This window comes from Podarcis filfolensis, assembly GCF_964270895.1.
Source record: "Podarcis filfolensis genome assembly, chromosome: 2".
Classification (NCBI taxonomy): domain Eukaryota; kingdom Metazoa; phylum Chordata; class Lepidosauria; order Squamata; family Lacertidae; genus Podarcis; species Podarcis filfolensis.
In genome coordinates this window covers 69,923,858-69,940,648 of record NC_139605.1, presented here as the reverse complement: position 1 = coordinate 69,940,648, position 16,791 = coordinate 69,923,858, and the positions used below count along the sequence as shown (strand labels likewise).

The 16,791-nt window shown below is 39.0% G+C and overlaps 1 protein-coding gene across 3 annotated transcripts in view; it reads left to right on the top strand.

Annotated features, from left to right (window-relative positions):
- The window catches only part of NR3C1 (nuclear receptor subfamily 3 group C member 1), a 50,588-nt gene extending 37,113 nt beyond the window's left edge, over positions 1 to 13,475 (top strand). For all 3 annotated transcript variants that reach the window (XM_083600222.1, XM_083600221.1, XM_083600223.1), the window contains 3 exons: positions 5,248 to 5,378; positions 6,301 to 6,458; positions 6,936 to 13,475. In XM_083600222.1, the coding sequence (XP_083456348.1) occupies positions 5,248 to 5,378; positions 6,301 to 6,458; positions 6,936 to 7,088 (442 nt within the window). In that variant the 3' untranslated portion in view covers positions 7,089 to 13,475. The remainder of the gene's footprint in view (positions 1 to 5,247; positions 5,379 to 6,300; positions 6,459 to 6,935) is intronic.
- Positions 13,476 to 16,791: the final 3,316 nt, after the last annotated feature.

The following is a 16,791-nucleotide window of genomic DNA, read 5'->3' as shown; positions in this document are numbered from 1 at the left end:
AGACCATAGTGTAATAGATAGTGGATTTTTGTCCTTGCAATCTCAAAGTAGAAGTCTCTTAGCCACCATAAGAGCTAACACAATCCACTTTTTCTGCCCACCCATTAATGCTACAGGGATATAGTTTTAAAGTACATGATCATCTGCAAATACCAAGGATTTCACCAATATAAAATTGATAAGGGTAGCAACTTCAAATAAAAATGAATATATTATACTACAAAAACACATAAAAGGTTAAATAAATGCCCTCCCATATTATGATACTTCCTGTTATTTATCTATAAATGAATGCTTCAAAAAATACCCACACCTTTCATTAACATTATTTCCAAGAAAATACTGCTGCAGCCTTTTAGTCAGCATCTACATTTACAAGAGACTATGAGGTGCTGCTTACCCAGCTGACAGGAAACTGCATGCAGAGAGACTGTAGTCTTAGCCAGCTCCATTGGCCTGTGCTGTTTTGCTGACTCCACATACATAGTCCTTGTTATGTAGCTTGATGGATATCTATGCACTTCTAGTTCTCTGAAGTGAAGGTCTGGGAATAAGTGAGAAAAGGAGAGATACATGAACTAAAGGTTCACCACTTTCAGTCTCATTTAATGAGGTTAAATGAAACATCTGATAAGTGAAGTTGTGAGAAATATAGGTGCTTCTCAGAGTAGTTTGTGTATTACGGGAGGGTATCTGTCTTTTCAGATTCACTATAAAGAGAATGCAGAATAGATGTATTGGCACTAGTTCAGGAATATTGGCTGGCACTTCCATTTGAGCTTGGGAGGAGGGACAGACCTTTGTGGAAGAAGTAATCTGGTTTCCCAGCAATTTTTACTCCTTGGAATGCTGATCATTTCCCTGAATATTTGAGCATTTCAATTTTCTTAACATCAGTGTTACCAGTTTAAGGTATAAATTGCACAATGAAAATGTGGCTATTTCTGAACTCCTAATTCCTGCATCAGTCCATAATAGGTCTTTCTTTAACCAGTCATGGATGCAATATCTGAGCTTATCTCCTAGCCAAGTGTTGTTTGCTAAAATCCCTTAACAAAGCGCTCGCTCTGTGCATGTGTCTGTGTATGAGAGAAACAGGAAATACAAGTTGGTAGGCTACTGTATCTTATGAGACTTGCAAGTGGCATGTAGTACAGCCTGACTTGCATAAATTCTGTATTGCACAATATAAATTTCCCATTAGTGATGGTGTAAATCTTTTCCACCTCCCATTTGCTAATTTAATTTCACACCTATGGATAACTGTTGGTTAACCAATAATTTTACTAATGCAAATAATCTATGACCTCTCATCTATTAAGCAAATAATTTCAGGTAACTTATCTAGCAAAATAAGAATATACAGGGCTTTATATAACCTCTTCTACCAAAAAAGCTGTAGCCCTCATAAACTAAAATTACTCAAGGAGCCTGCATAGTAGCCTTCCGTCTCAGTTCTTTTGGTAGGGGAACCTGGAGAATGACCTCTGATGAGGCATTGCAGAAGTAGCTTTGCCCCAGCTCATTTAGGTTATTAAATGTTAAAACCAGCCCTTTGAATTGGAACTGGAAACTGACTACAAGGTACTACAGATGATCAAGCACTGGTATGATATAATTCTATTTACCAGTCCCATCCATTCATTCATTCACTCATTCATTTTTTTACTACTACTTCATTTATATGTCGCCCATCTGACTGGGTTGCCCCAACAACTCTGGACAGCTCCCCACCCATAACTTAGTCAACCTATTTTGGACAAACTGAAGCTTCCAGACTGTTTTGGAGGGTAGATCTGTGTAGAATGCATTGCAGTAATCTGAGTAGTAGGTTACCAACCTATGGCTATAGCAAAGTTAGCTGAAAGTTAGCTGAAGCAGATGTAAGGCAATTGTAGAATGAAAAATTGGACCACCAAGATTATATTTATGTTCTGAATAGATAGCTCTGCTTAGGAACCCATAGTCTAAGCTATTCAAAAATAAATATACATACTCAGAATAGGAGCAAGCGTATTCACATAACATATACCACAGGGAGGAAGTGGGAATTGTAATTGCAGGGTAGTTATAATGTAATTACACTGCAGATTTGCTGTAGCACCATATCATTACTAATTATTCATTTTCCTAGAAGAGAAGGTTAGCTGTAGGAATGTTACTCACTGTTCATGCTTATTTTATATAATTATTCTCACTTGTGCACTTTAAGGGCACAGTGCAGCTATTTAGCACAATTTAATGGTCAATATCAACTGGTTAGGAAACATTAGTTGATGAAACTTAACAATAATCAAACACTTCCCCAAATTCAAAGTACTCATTAAAACAAAAGCTACCCATTAAATTTAGCTGCCAGCTTTCCCCAAGCTGATGTCCTCCCCATATTTTGCACTTCAGATCCCATCGTCCATGACTATTGGCCATGCTTGCTGAAGCTGATGAAAGTTGGGAGAGCCAAAGATCTGGAGACCATCAGATTTGGAAAGGCTGACTTGAGCTATTCTGATCCCTCTGGAAACTCATAAGATGGCCATGAAGGAAATAGGCTTTCCATGTTGGTTGTCCCTAGCATCTGATAATTTATTTTATTGGAGATATGCTTGCTCTGCTTTTTGAGAAAATCCTTCACAAAGCAGCTTGCATATTTCATAAAAGTTTTTCTTTAAAAAGCAGCTGTTAAGTGTGCTGTAGTGGATAAAGTGCAGGATTAGGACCCGGCATGTCAGTTTTCAAATCTGTAATCAGCCATGAAGCTTACTGAGTGAACTTGGGTATAACTGACTTCCAGTGGTTATGTATGCCACCTGGAGCTTCTTGCAGTCAATAATACATAAAATTAGAATAAACAGTAACATTAAAATAACCAGCACAACACAGAAATGATTTGGCCCTACCCCAGTTAACTACCATCAATCCATATCCTCACCCATCTGGTGGGTGCTGAAGCAGGCCTTCTGAACTAGATTTTAAGATATAGACACCACTACATGGGTGCAGGCGGTTCTTTGAATAATATTGAACTAAGCTGTTTGGGGCTTTAAATATATTAATGAACACTTTGAATTGAGTTTAGAAATGCAGTTCAGCACAAAGAACACTAGAGCAGTGCGACGTATGTTGGGCCAGTAGTTGGAACTTTTGTGTTTGGGGCTTAGATGGAACCTTCAGCAAATTACTTCTTCCTCTGCTTTTAGTGTTGAGTTGGCTGGTTGACTGATTTGATTTTAAAAGATTGCCTAAAGGTGGAAAGGCAGGATATCATTCAAGGTGGTTTGCAAACATAATGCCATTTACAAGGGACTGTGCAAGGTCCAGCTCCCTGCACCTGATGTTTGTTCAGGTTCTGGCAGCCTTGGAACAAATAGCAAGTCCTCCTCAAACCAAACCTGAGAGCAGAGCCAGAAAATGTGCCCAGGATCAGGAGGTCATAGCAGCTCCTGTCACATTCTTCTTCCTACGTTGCAGCAGCAAATGTGGGGTCACAGAGTCAAAGAATTTTGGAGTTGCAAGGGATCTAGTCCAACCCCCTGCAATGCAGATATATGAAGCTGTCCCATACACAGGTTGAATAAGCAACATTGCTGTTATCAGCACCATGCTCCAAACAGCTGAGCTATGCTGAAATAAGTAACTGCCCAAGACTACTAAATAAGTTCAATGCAAGTTACTTGTCTCCATCTACTCCAGCAGTCTATTTCCAATAGTGACCAGAAAATTGCCTCTGGGCAACTTACAAGCAAGGCATTATGGCAGTTGATGTCACTGGCACCTGGTATTCATAGGTGTGCTGTCTCTGAACAAAGAGGTTCTATTTAGCCATTGTGGCTGATAGGATCTTCAATGGTCTGAACAGCTTTGGGTGGATTGAACCAAGGAAAGGTATAGTGAGAACAGTTTAACAGGGATGGATATCACCCCCATGTTTTGGAAGTGCTAGTACCTCTCCCTGTTCATTTGTATTGGGGAGGAGTTATACTAGCTCTCACATAAAGTGTGTACTGCATGATAATTGTGGCAGGTAATGATACAGGATTCTAAAATTGCAGGCTTTCAAAGCATCTAAAATATGACCTACAGCTTAGCGCATCTTGAGCCTCAAAGCTACGCCCCACATCCTCTTCAAGCAGAAACATATCACAGGGTGTGGGCCTTTCTGCTACACCCTTTTGTCAAAGTGCAAAAGGGATATAAATTTGAAAATAGAAAAAAGCAATATTAATTCAACAAACGCAGTTCTAAAATTGAACTGATCTTGCTGTTTTCTTAGCCATTAAAAAATATCAGTATTTTATCAGTAAATACCAGTATATAAAATATCCCGCCCAAACATTTAATAAGGTGAAATAAAGTCCTAAGAATTGGCTTAAACTTTCTCTAAAGAAAAAGGGGAGACGCTTACATTAGTAACCCACCTTCCTTTGTGGCCAGACTGGAAATTCAAATATCTTCTCAACAGGCTAGTAGATCAGGGAAAGTGCTAATAAACTGGCTTCCTTCCTTCAAAGCCATCCCCAATCCCATGGATTGTCAGAGAAGGAGTAGAGGGTTTTGTTCCTCCTCTGCCAACCCACTCTGTCATCGGTATGGAATTCCTTCCTGGTCATCTATGGCTACAAGTCTAGTTGTTTTATTTATTGTGTTGCCTTGTTAATAACTTATGTCTAGATGATTTGTAAAGCATGGAAAACAGTCATACCTCGGGTTACACACGCTTCAGGCTGCGGATTTTTGTTTGTTTTGTTTTTTGGTTTACGGACCTGCCGAAACCCGGAAGTACTGAAAGGGGTACTTCTGGGGGTCGCGCATGCACAGAAGCACTAAATCGCGCTTTGCGCATGCACACGAAATCACAACCAGCAGATGCGCCGCTGCAGGTTGCGAACATGCATCCCTCACGGATCACGTTCACTGTATAGGAGAATCCATAAGTGCAATAAGTTTTAAAAGGAAACAATTGTATACTTATTTACAGAATTTTCCTTCTGACCTTTCTGCTGTATATCTATTTTACCCTTCATGATAAAATACCATTTTACTATTATGAGTAAACCTTTCACAATAGTATTAAAACTGCAGTTTATTTAAAGGCATTGCTTTGTGACTTCATTTGGAAAAGTATGCATATCTTACCAGCCTATAATTTCTGGAATTCATGTAAATAGAGGCATCTCCTTACTGGTAAACAAGGTACAAAGTAATTTCTTTTGTACTGATTCAGATGTGTATATTCTATTTACTCCTCAGGCAGAGAATGAATTTACCCTGTATGTATGAACAATGCAAGCGTTTGCTGATGGTTACTAATGAGTTAGCACGTCTTCAAGTTTCATACGAGGAATATCTCTGCATGAAAACCTTGCTGCTTCTCTCTACAAGTACGTGAACATTGGTGATTCCTCTTTTTTAAAAAACAAAACCACTTTTTAAAGAGTTCTCCTTCAACACTGATCTGGGAACTGAATTTAGAACTCTCAGATCCAGTTTATTAGAGAGTTCTGTGGCCCCCACATTTTGTCAGTCTTGGGTCAGCATTTGTGTACCTCATAAATGATAGTCCAAAAAAGCATGTTGAAATTATTTTGAAATTAACAATTTGTCACAATATCTATTGGACCAAACCGATTTTGCCACCAGAAATAACTAAAATGTTCAATTCTTAAACGGGTTCAAGCTTTGTGGTAGCTGGAGAGCTGATGAAAGTGGCAGTTTGCACATAAATGCTTGGACAAGGAAGCTCTGTTCAGACTTAAGTCGACTCTGATAATAGGTATGAGTCTCTGGTATGATCAAAGCCCAGTAGTGTCCTGTGGAGGAGAAATTTGCAGAAGCTTTTTCAGTAGAAGGGAGTTTTATTTTTCTAGGTACACTAGAAGAATAAACAGAATCAATAGCCATTTATTTCTTCCTGGAAATACAACCATTTGGAGACATGGTTGATGGATGAATCCAGGAAACATTAATCTCCATAGTGCAAAATCTTACAACCATACTATGTCTATGGACAAGGTCACTTAGAATTTCCTATAATTTGAGAGGTTTGTGCACAAGTGTGGGTACTGATTTTCCTTGTGTTACATACTGTCTTAGACTGCAAAACCAAAACGGCCTTTTAATGGTGTTATTCACAATACTTATTTTATGCAGAAACTCTGAACTCTCTGCAACTGTCTGCATAAATATCCACAATTTAAAACCATGATTCTAACTTCTCTTGTCTTGGTTTACGGTAAATAGAAACATCCTGTTGTAGGACGCTTACAAACTCAGGTGATCTAAAAACTAATCTCCATATTTCAGTTCCTAAGGAGGGCTTGAGGAGTCAGGCTCTGTTTGATGAAATTCGTATGACCTACATCAAAGAACTGGGGAAAGCTATAGTGAAGAGAGAGGGAAACTCGAGCCAGAACTGGCAGCGATTTTATCAACTGACAAAACTTTTGGACTCCATGCATGATGTAAGTTTTGCTTCCATACATTGATTCTGTGCAATTTGAGGATAGTACCAATGTGGATGAAACCTGGCCAATGAAAAAGCCATCTAGGCACAGCTTTCCTGATTGTAAAGCTAAGGTTCTTCAGAAAGGTACCTTTCTGGACTCCCACTGCCCCTTCTAGGCCATTGATTGTAAAGTATTACAGTGAGTAGGGATGCAGGCAAAGAAGACATCAGTGCGTCCCTCACAGGGCCACTCTGCCACCAACTGCCCTGTGGGAAGAATCCTGACGGCATTTTATATGTCAGTATTTCATTGTGGATTTTTATAACAAGAGTTTTACTCATAAGCAGCTCTGAAATCTGATTTAAGCCAGCGTTCTTTTGCCAGTTTTAATTTGTGCTGTGATATATTTAACGTCTTGCAGCATTTTATATATGCTACACTGTATTGATAATTCAGGCTTCCTTTAAGAAATTATTCTCTTATCATTTGCAGGTGGTTGAGAATCTTCTAAGCTTTTGCTTCCAAACGTTTTTGGATAAATCCATGAGTATTGAATTTCCAGAAATGTTGGCAGAAATCATCAGCAATCAGTTACCAAAATATTCAAATGGGAATATCAAGAAACTCCTATTTCATCAGAAGTGACTGCCTTAATACAGAAATAATGCCTTAAGGAAAAAAAAGTCAATTATAGCTTCTTTTTTACAAACTAAAAGACTTGTTAATTTTGTCCTTGCAACTATATTGGGTGTTCTTGTTTTTGTTTTGTAATTATGCACTACATGTGGTTTACAGAGGGCCAAGACCTAGGTTTCAGAAGCAGATGCCTCAAACTGAATGATTACAGGAAGAAGGAAATATGATTTGGGATTTTCCCTCCAGAAACACCATCATATTCACAGGATAGGATATACCAAAACAGCAGTGTCAAGTTCAGAATCTACATTGTCAACATTCTGCTAGGAATTTCTGCAGTTGGCTGGATAAAATTTTCTAGGTTTTTGTTTTGGTATAGATTTTTTGTATAGTTAAGGTAGCATTTTGATTTATGCATGTAACATGAAGAAAGTTTACAACTGTATATCGGAAAAGGGAAGTTGTGCCTTTTATAGCTATTACTGTCTGGTTTTAGCAATTTCCTTTAACTTTATATACAGTGAACTAAGCTTGCTCATTTTTTCTTACATAATTTTTGTAAAACGTCAAGATGCCTATTGTACAGCTGTTTTTTTAAAGTGGGGCAGCTCATAGCTTAATGACCTCTAGATATTAATCTTTTAAGTATACTCATGTGAATATAGGTTGACTTTTCTAACCTGATCAAGACTGTCATAGTCACCTTTTAGATGTCACCTTTTAAATTTGGCCTATAAAAATCAGCTTTCTTCAGTGGCGGGGGTGGGGTGGGCGGGATTGAAATGTAATCCAAATCTAACCTGAACACTGGACATGCATAGTTTTGATATTGGTCAAAGATTCTGTGAGCTACTTGCAAACTAGCTCTGTCTTAAACAGGTTTGTCAACAGAAACTTTTTTTTTAAAACAAAGCATACTAGATATTTACATTTAATGTGATAGCCATAATTGTAAGATTCTTGGGCTGGATTGACAGTAAAAACATCAGTCTTGACTGCCCATCAGGAAACCTTCAGGAAAATATGCATAATTCTTTAAAAGTTTACTTCTACATGGAAAAATAAACTTTTTCCATACTCAGTCTATTGCCATATGAGTGTATACTTCTGTGTGCATCAGTGTATATTATATATACAGTGGCCACAATCCAGAGCAGCTGTCATAACGCAGAACAAAACTGATGTGCACCAAAATTGGCATGTCTACTGTTCTCCTTGGACATAACTGAGAAGTAGCAAAACCTGTGCTTTTTTAAATTATTTGGAGGACAATATTGATGATCAGTTCATCTTTTTTTCCCACAAGTGCAAAGCTGTGCAATTGCCTCCTTGGGTTTCTCAGAATTGTTGGATTACAGCCAGTGTTGCCATTCCAGAGAATCTGCTCCCTCCAACCGAAGATGTGATTGGCACTGCCACTTCTTATAACCTATGGGGAAGGGGTTGGAGGATGGCAAGGCTGCCTTACGAGATGATAGTACTGCAGCTCATGCCTCACCAGTGCAGTAGTGCCCCGAGTCCTGAACACACACACCCGAGCCTACCTTTGCAGCAGCTTTTTGAACCCCAGTAAAGCAGAACAATGAGTAGAAAGAAGCCAGTTTCTGCTTGTGGATCACTCCCTGGATTGGGCAAAATCTTGACTCTATTTTAAGTTGATGGTTAATTTCTGTTGACTTCAGTAGTCAGGAACTCTATATGTGTATATACGTACACGTATACATACTTTATATAAATACATATACATAAATATCATTGAATTACAAAAATAAATGTAATTATGCCCAGTATATATTATGTTTAGTATTATAATGATTCTTAAAAGATTTTACTTCAAGTAAGATTTTTACCTTTATGCAGAAAATAAAATAGACCAAACTACAGAAAGAAACAAATCTCTTCTGGAAAATAAAAACCCTAAACTTGTGTTGTTACACACCCATTTTCACTTCATTCGTCACCCAAACAATCCTATCTTGTTTCCTGGAGAACACGAAAATTCCGCTACTGATTTAGTGGTGTAGACTAGAGCTTTGTCTCTGTACGTCTCCCAACCCTTCTGCATCAAACTACTAGTGTGCCATAAAAACAACCACCATATAAGTCTTGTGAATTTACAACCATGTAAGTCTTGTGAATTTTTCCTTGTCATCATTGATTTATATTTTAAAACAATTTGCAAGCTGTAGTAGCCTATCCTCTGAGCACCTTAGGAATTCTCAGAAAATTGTAAATGCTACGCCACTCGAAAGAAAGAAAGAAAAAATATTTTTGTTCAAAGTGGCCTGGATATTTCTGTAAAAAGAAATTAATGGGGGTTTAATTACTTAACAGGAGTTAACAATCAAAATATAATATGCTACTAATATTTTTTTAGTTATATTTTCAAATAGATATCATTTGGTAGAGTTTGAAAAGGAAGGAAGGGCTACTACAGCTTTAAAAGCAATTTATAAAATTATTGTAAAATAGCTTGTATAGTGTATCATAAGAATGGTTTTTAGATGACAGATTGCTTTATCATGACATGTGATATATTTTTTCTAGGGGTCACAAATGTGTTAAATGGTAACCCATACAAATTGTGGTTTGTCTGGAAGTATTAATCCTGGCAGCATTGTTCTGAAGTATCTAAAGAGGTACTCTAGTTTTACTTGGTGTGTTTCTATCGTTTGTTTGTTTTTATCCTTTTCCTTTTGCTTTCCTTTTTGTTTTAAAGGCACTTACCCATATTCGGTGGGAGTTCCTCGGGCTGAAACCTAAATCCATTAGTCCGCTGTAAGAAAAACACGGGAGCTGGAGGTTGAATTTAATTGCCCAGCCCGTGCGCTTGGTCCCCTCACATTCCAGGACTAAACCTGCAGCAGATGTGCAGGTTTATTTGACCCTTCCCCCTATCCCACCCCCCAAAAAATAAAGTAGTGTGTTCGTATGTCCACACTTCTCTATGTATGGGGTTACTTTCACATATAGCCTCACAGAGCACCGCAAAACAGTGAGACAAATTTGGCAGTTAAAATGCATACAGGTACCAGCAATATGTAAATAATAGAGCATAGGTTGTTCGCCGTCTACTAAATACATTTCTAATTATTCAACAAAAATGTTCCTGGTAAAATAGGAGTTTTACCTGAACTATCTGTTTTTAAATCTTTTTTTTAAAAAACAAAACAAAACACCAACAACAAACGTTAAGCTTATAAATGGAAATCCCCAGCTACTTTCAAGTAAAATACTACCTTTTAATAACAGTAATCATTCTTTTTGATCTCTGTGCAGTCCCACAATTGGGTGCTGCACCTATGCATAGCATCTTGAGAACCTTACAGAGCTTTTGTCAAGTAACTCGTCCTCTGGTGCTGTGAGCCTCTTTGCAATTATCTGGGGTGGGGAGGGGAGGGGAGGGGGGGATAGGGCAAGCACCACCTCCTTGAGAATGTGCTGCCTGCGTTTCTCTCTGTGAACTTTTCCACAGGAGCACCAGCTCCCTGGCTAGGGCTCTAGAAGGTTCTAAACATGTTCTGCATAGAATACAGTTGTGTTATGCACAGATGACCACTCAAAGGATACCAGAAACAGGTAAGAAACCTGTCTCTCTTCTTGAATAAGCTCTTTAAAGTATGTATGTTTTAACAGTTAATCTAAGCTTCAGAGAGTATTTTAACATTAGTTTGCAAACCATTGGGATGAAAACGTGTATTCTGCCTGATTTTAGTTAATGCTAAGAGACTCAAGTATTTGGTTTCAAAAAGGTTCCTGAAAAGATAAATCATGACACCCTGTCTTTATTTCAAAGGAAAAATTGGAAAGTTGAACTTGGGAACTGATGTGTAGTAAACATTTTAGTCCAAGTTTAAGGAAGCTAGCACTGCATCCATGGACAACGTATTTGTGGTGGTTTACCTATACAAGTGAGGTATACAGAAATCAATATTATGACTATGTGCAAACAAGTACTTCAGCGGTGGAAAAGAGGCTCTAATTCTTTTGATTTCATGTATTTTTGCTCAGTTTTTGGACTTTGATTTCACTTTTTAAAAATGCTGATTCTGGAAAAGAACTTTCAATTTAAATGTGCTGTTAAGAATATAAGTACAAGCCATTTAAAGTACATAAGCATCAGCAAAAGGTATGTTGTTTCTTGTCTGGCTAGTCTTTTTCATGCTGGGGAAAATCAGCACTTCAAATAAAGCAGGGAATATTCTGACTTCTGTCTCTTCAGTGCCTTGCCACAACATGCTAACAGAAATAACATGGGTAGCCCCAGATATGCATGCTGTATGTTAGAATTGCACTTGGAAACTAATAGGAATGGCCTTTCATAGGATATGTTAGGGCATGCAAGCGGAGAGAGGAAATTTTATCACTTATACACCACTAAAATAACTTAGCCTTAGCCTTAAGCCTGAGCACACTTACTTCGAAGTAAGTCCTATAAAATCTTTGGGACTGACTTCCAGGCAAATGTGCTTAGGATTGGTTTGCCAATCTTGCCAGCCGTACCGTATTAAACCAAAAATACAGCATTGAGTTTCCTTGAAAACAGCAGAGGCTGAGAAAGTGCGCACAACTGGGGGAACAAGTGCCAGCCTACCTTTAGATACACAGCCACTTAACTTGACAAAATAACAGCGTCTTAGGAACAGAGGTGGGAAGAAAGCAGACGGTGGAGAACTGAGAACCGAGGCTAGTCCCATTTACCATATTCATATACGCACATCATGTGGAGCGATTACAAATATGCAGGCTCACGAGATAGGATAGCACATCTTCATTTTGTTCAGCATGCAGAAACTCAGTGGGGCCTTAATTCTTCAACCTGGTGTGTATTCCGATGCTGATTATGCAAAGAACTTAACCCTTCTACACTTGCAAAGAATGAGTTAAATCAAATGCTGTCAGGCAGAACCTGTTTTAGTTTTTTAAAAAAATTAAGTACTATTTACAAAACCATATTAAATGTACAGGTGGGTGGTAGCTGGTGGGGTGGGGAGGTCTGTAATTTCTACAGCTTTTAACATCTCCTTTGAGAGATGCATCCCCCCCCCGCCCCGCTCCAACAGAAAAGCTGGGTCCAGAGCTACAGTTGTGTCTGCAGAAGGTGTCTTCTGTTGACAAGTAGTGTTATATACTTTAGTGCCAAAGTAAAGTGAAAATAAATCCAAAGACGTTCTTCCGCTTCATCAAGCAGAAGCCCGAGAACTTTTATAGAACCTACCTGGCATACTGTTACACAAATGCTTTCCCTGGTGCTGTGTAAGCTTTTGGACATAAGAGTTAAAATTTTAAAATTAACTTGGGTAGTTAATGCCTCCTTAGCTTTACTGTTGCATCAGCACTAAGTTGCTGTTGTGGTGTTTACACAAAGCTTTTATCATGATGGGGCTGTTTATGCCCTGCATGACATGTCAGCGAATCCTTTTGGAACGCCCATAGAAACATGGGGTGGTATTTGGACATCACAGAACAACAGGCTCCCACTATTTTCAGCAAATGCATGGCAAATGAAATCGATGTCAGGGGAGGGGAAAACTTTTGCATGTTTTGACTAGCCCATGGGGCCAGTTCTGGCCCCTCAAGTGTAGGAGGGTTGAGACATCCGAGGAATGGGTGGCAAGGCCCTGGGGTTTTGAACCCACTGCAAGATAAAGTATGTGCTTAAGTACTTTGTGGAAAGGGACCAGAGTCTCCAGCCTCTTTCAGAATTGAGCCTCATCCACCACTGCCTGGTCAATATTAAAACCAATTGGGCACAATTGCCCTGAATGTACACACATTTTTATGCTACTGCTGTCAATGTAGGAACCGTACTTTCAAGCAAGAAATAGAGCCTCATATTATTGGAAAACACTGAAGGGCCCTTTTTGAGGCTTTTGTTTGCTGGTAAAAAGGCTGCGTGTGTGAAAATAGCCTCCTTCCTCCCCAACCCCCCAAAACCATACAAGCCCAGGCTTAATAGCACGGATTCAATAGTGTGTCAACGTTCTATTTTGTATATTATACAAAAGATATATAATGGGGACAAATCCTATATTATGCTGGTGTATGGCATTATTAAAAAGCTTTTTTTGTTATTTTTATCACAGTAATTTTAAACAGTGTAAAAAAAAATTAAAACAAGTGACTCCTGTTTAAAAATAAAAAGTTGTAGTTTTTTATTCATGCCGAATAACTCTGTAGTAACCATGTCTTTTCACCTACACAGTGAAATGTTGGATTGTAAAATCTTGTGTGGAACTGTTGAGCATTTATTTTTCATTTTAAATTTTGCTGTTCTATTAAATTCAAAGCCACACGTCTGTACAGAAGTTGCAGTAAATGTAAGCCATTTACAGCAATGCTGAATAATGGACAAAATGACATAATAAAAACCTGCTTTTTCATTACATGTTCAAATACCCTTTGAAGTAGGGTTTTTTGTTTTGTTTTGTTTCTTGTACAGTGCGTTGCAGATGGAGTTCAGCCTTCTATTAACCTACAAAAATTAAGGCTGCAATCCTATAAACATTTACCTGGGAGTCTGTGTGTGGTTGCGTTAGAGTACTGTCAGTGAAAATAATACAAGCAGAAGCATGCCAAAAACTTGACTGAAAATTTATTTTTATCTTGCACACGAAACCCCTCCACCATCTTCTCCCCACCTCCCCGCTCCGAATTATCAGGGTGGTGACAGATTCTTGGAATTTCCAAGAGGGTTGAGGGAACAAGCACGAACAGAACAGTTTTATACCTCCTGAGAGCAGTTAATACCTTTTAAATATGACGGCAGTGACCTGACCCACCCTTCCTTATCCCAGTGGGGGCAGATGAAGAATCCAGGAATTAAAGACGAGCAACCATTCTGCTTATTCCCCAAATTGAACACAAATAGAGCACTTTCTGCTCCTGAAATAGCCTCCTGAGAATACAGTAATTCACTAAATGAGGAAGGCATGCAACAGGGTTTTAAAAGAAATGTGTGTGTGAATGACAGAACCTGAGCTCTGTTGCCAGCTAAGTGAAACAAAACCTCCGGTCAGGGTTAAAGCAGCAGGGTTCACTGCAGAATGAGACAAAGGACTTTCTTGGATAAAATAAAAGCATTAAGTCACAAATGAGAATCTCACTGAAGCCACAGTTTTAAATTAATGGATTGGAACCAAGGCAACCAAAGCTGCTGAAAGACCGTGCTAATGACCTAAGTGAGTTGGCAAAACAACTTAATTTGTTTTAGAAAGAAACAAGTGGACAAATGCAGTTGCGTTTCTAATGAAATAGTTTGGTGAAATCTATAAAATAGTTGCCTTCAACTTTGCTAATGCCGCATTTAAATTGGAGCAGCACCTGCACTGAAATGCATAAAAAGAATGACAAAACTTCTATTAACTTGGGAGATTTGGGGACTGCAGCCTAAGTCTCGCTTTAGCCTCCACAGAGATCTCTGCAGTGGCTTTCATTTACCTGGGAGTCAGACCCAATGACCTGTAAAGGACAGGCATGTGCAGCAGATTCAGACAGATCCCCCCCAAAGGTGGGGGCACTTTGGACAAATTTCAGGCTTGTCTGAGCTGAAGGGGGATCTCTCCAAAGCACCGGAACTGAAGTTGGGGACCTCTAAAGTGATTCAGGCCAATTCAGATGTTTCAAAATCTATACAAAAGGTGTGCTGGTAAAAATCGCCCTATTAGGCAAACATCATGGTGGTGTGAAGAGGTGACCATCTAGCTCTTTATCAAAATCTCTGCAATCCCCATGCTTCGTGGAAATGTTCTTGAAGTGACATATCATCTTGTTCTTGTCTATTCTGTGTTCTTTGCAAGTACTGCTTGTCTTTAAAATGCTGGACATTCAAGTCCTTTTGCCCTTGTGCCACATTTGTTCCTCTCAAATCAGCATTATGAGTCGCTTGTGTGACCTTTAGTCCCATTCACCGTTACTTCCTAACCACTACATCCAGCCTCCTGAAATCTTGCTGCTTTCTTTCCTAGAGGCACCTCCATAATTTTTGCTATTTCCATAAATTCAAAACATTCTGGTTAACCTAGGCCAGGCATAGGCAAACTTGGCCCTCCAGATGTTTTGGGACTACAACTCCCATCATCCCTAGCTAACGGGACCAGTGGTCAGGGATGATGGGAGTTGTAGTCCCAAAACATCTGGAGGGCCGAGTTTGCCTATGCCTGGCCTTGGGGTTTGATGGCTGAAAGACCCTGGTCACCCTGAAATGATGAGTTAATGACAGTAGGCGATTGCTATTATGAGTTTAACTCTTTTTAGAAGTTTCAACTGTATTGTTTTAGTATCGATGTGTTGGCCACCACTGTCTGCTTTGCAGGAAGGGTGGGATATAAACACATTTAACGAATAAAAATACCTTGCAAGTCTTTAGTGGAAGAGGATATAAGCGGAGGGGCTATTTTTATTAGAATATTTCCTTTTGAATTCTAAATTTCCTTTTAGAATATTTTGGAGTCCCTCCCAGAAAAATCAATCAGGTCAGCTAAAGCACAGTTAGTGATCATTGAAATATTTGTAAAGCATGCTACAAATTCAAACATTATGCTGCAATAAGAGGAGTGGTTTCTCAAGACTTAACTAGGCTTTGAGAGGAGGGTGTGTGGAGATGCAAACTGAAGAGCTGACTCATTCCAGGAAAAGACTTCTTGTTGATTCTTTATCTAAAACCAGATGGAATGGTTTGAGAGAAGCCTGCTGAGAGAGCATTTAAGCCAAACACTAATAGTACGGGGCTAATGTCACAACATGTGAGCTGTTCCTTCTGCCTAGCATGGTATGTCTAAAAAGCCAAAGACTTGCACCCTGGTAGATGAACCAGACATAATAACTGAACTGCATTCCTGTTCTAAAAACAAGTATAAAATACAAAAAGCTGCCTTCAACCTTCCCCTTTTAAAACAAATTCCATGTACTTGGCCCTCTTATCTGCATTTTGGCACTTTGTCAGGGCTAGTTTTGAAAAACAACAGTTTTCTGACTGACGGTCGAATAAAAGGTTGATGATGATGATGAAAAACAACAGGTTTTCTGGAATACAGGTCATGAGCATTGTCCGATCTTTAGAATATTTTGACTGGAGCTGCAGTCATTAAACAAACAAACAAAACATATTTTTGAAATAAGAATTATCCATACATTTTAATAATATGCTCATTAGGTAATGACAGAGGAAAGCTAGTCAAGCCGTTAATCCATCTATCTCAGTTTTGTCTACACTGACTAGAAGCAGCTCTCAACGCTCTCTTGAGTCCTACTTGGAGATGCCAGGAACTGAACCAAGGACCTTCAGAATACCCTGCAGATGCCCTATCAGTAAGCTGCAGCCCTAAATTGAAGCCTCTGTTTGAGGCAAGGCAGAATCTTCATCCAATCCATGTGTCAATGATCCTAAAAGGCCACACCCTCAGCAACAACAAGCCAGAGTCCAGCAAGCTACTCCAGGCAAGCATGACCTGTGTATTCCTTTCCGCTCCCCCTTCCTACGCTTCATTTCCTTGCACAGCTGAGGCTGCTACTGAACTTTTACTTTTATTTAAGTTCAAATCCTCTTACCAAAAAAAAAAAAAAGGGAAAAGGAAAAAAAAAGACTTCTTAGCTGTAAACTAAGGACAACAAATAAGCTCATCAGTACTTCTTCGGTTCCATTTTCCACCAGGCTCAGCTTGTTTAGAGATGGAAGGGAGGCTGCTTGCTGGAAGAAAGGGCATCCCAAGCC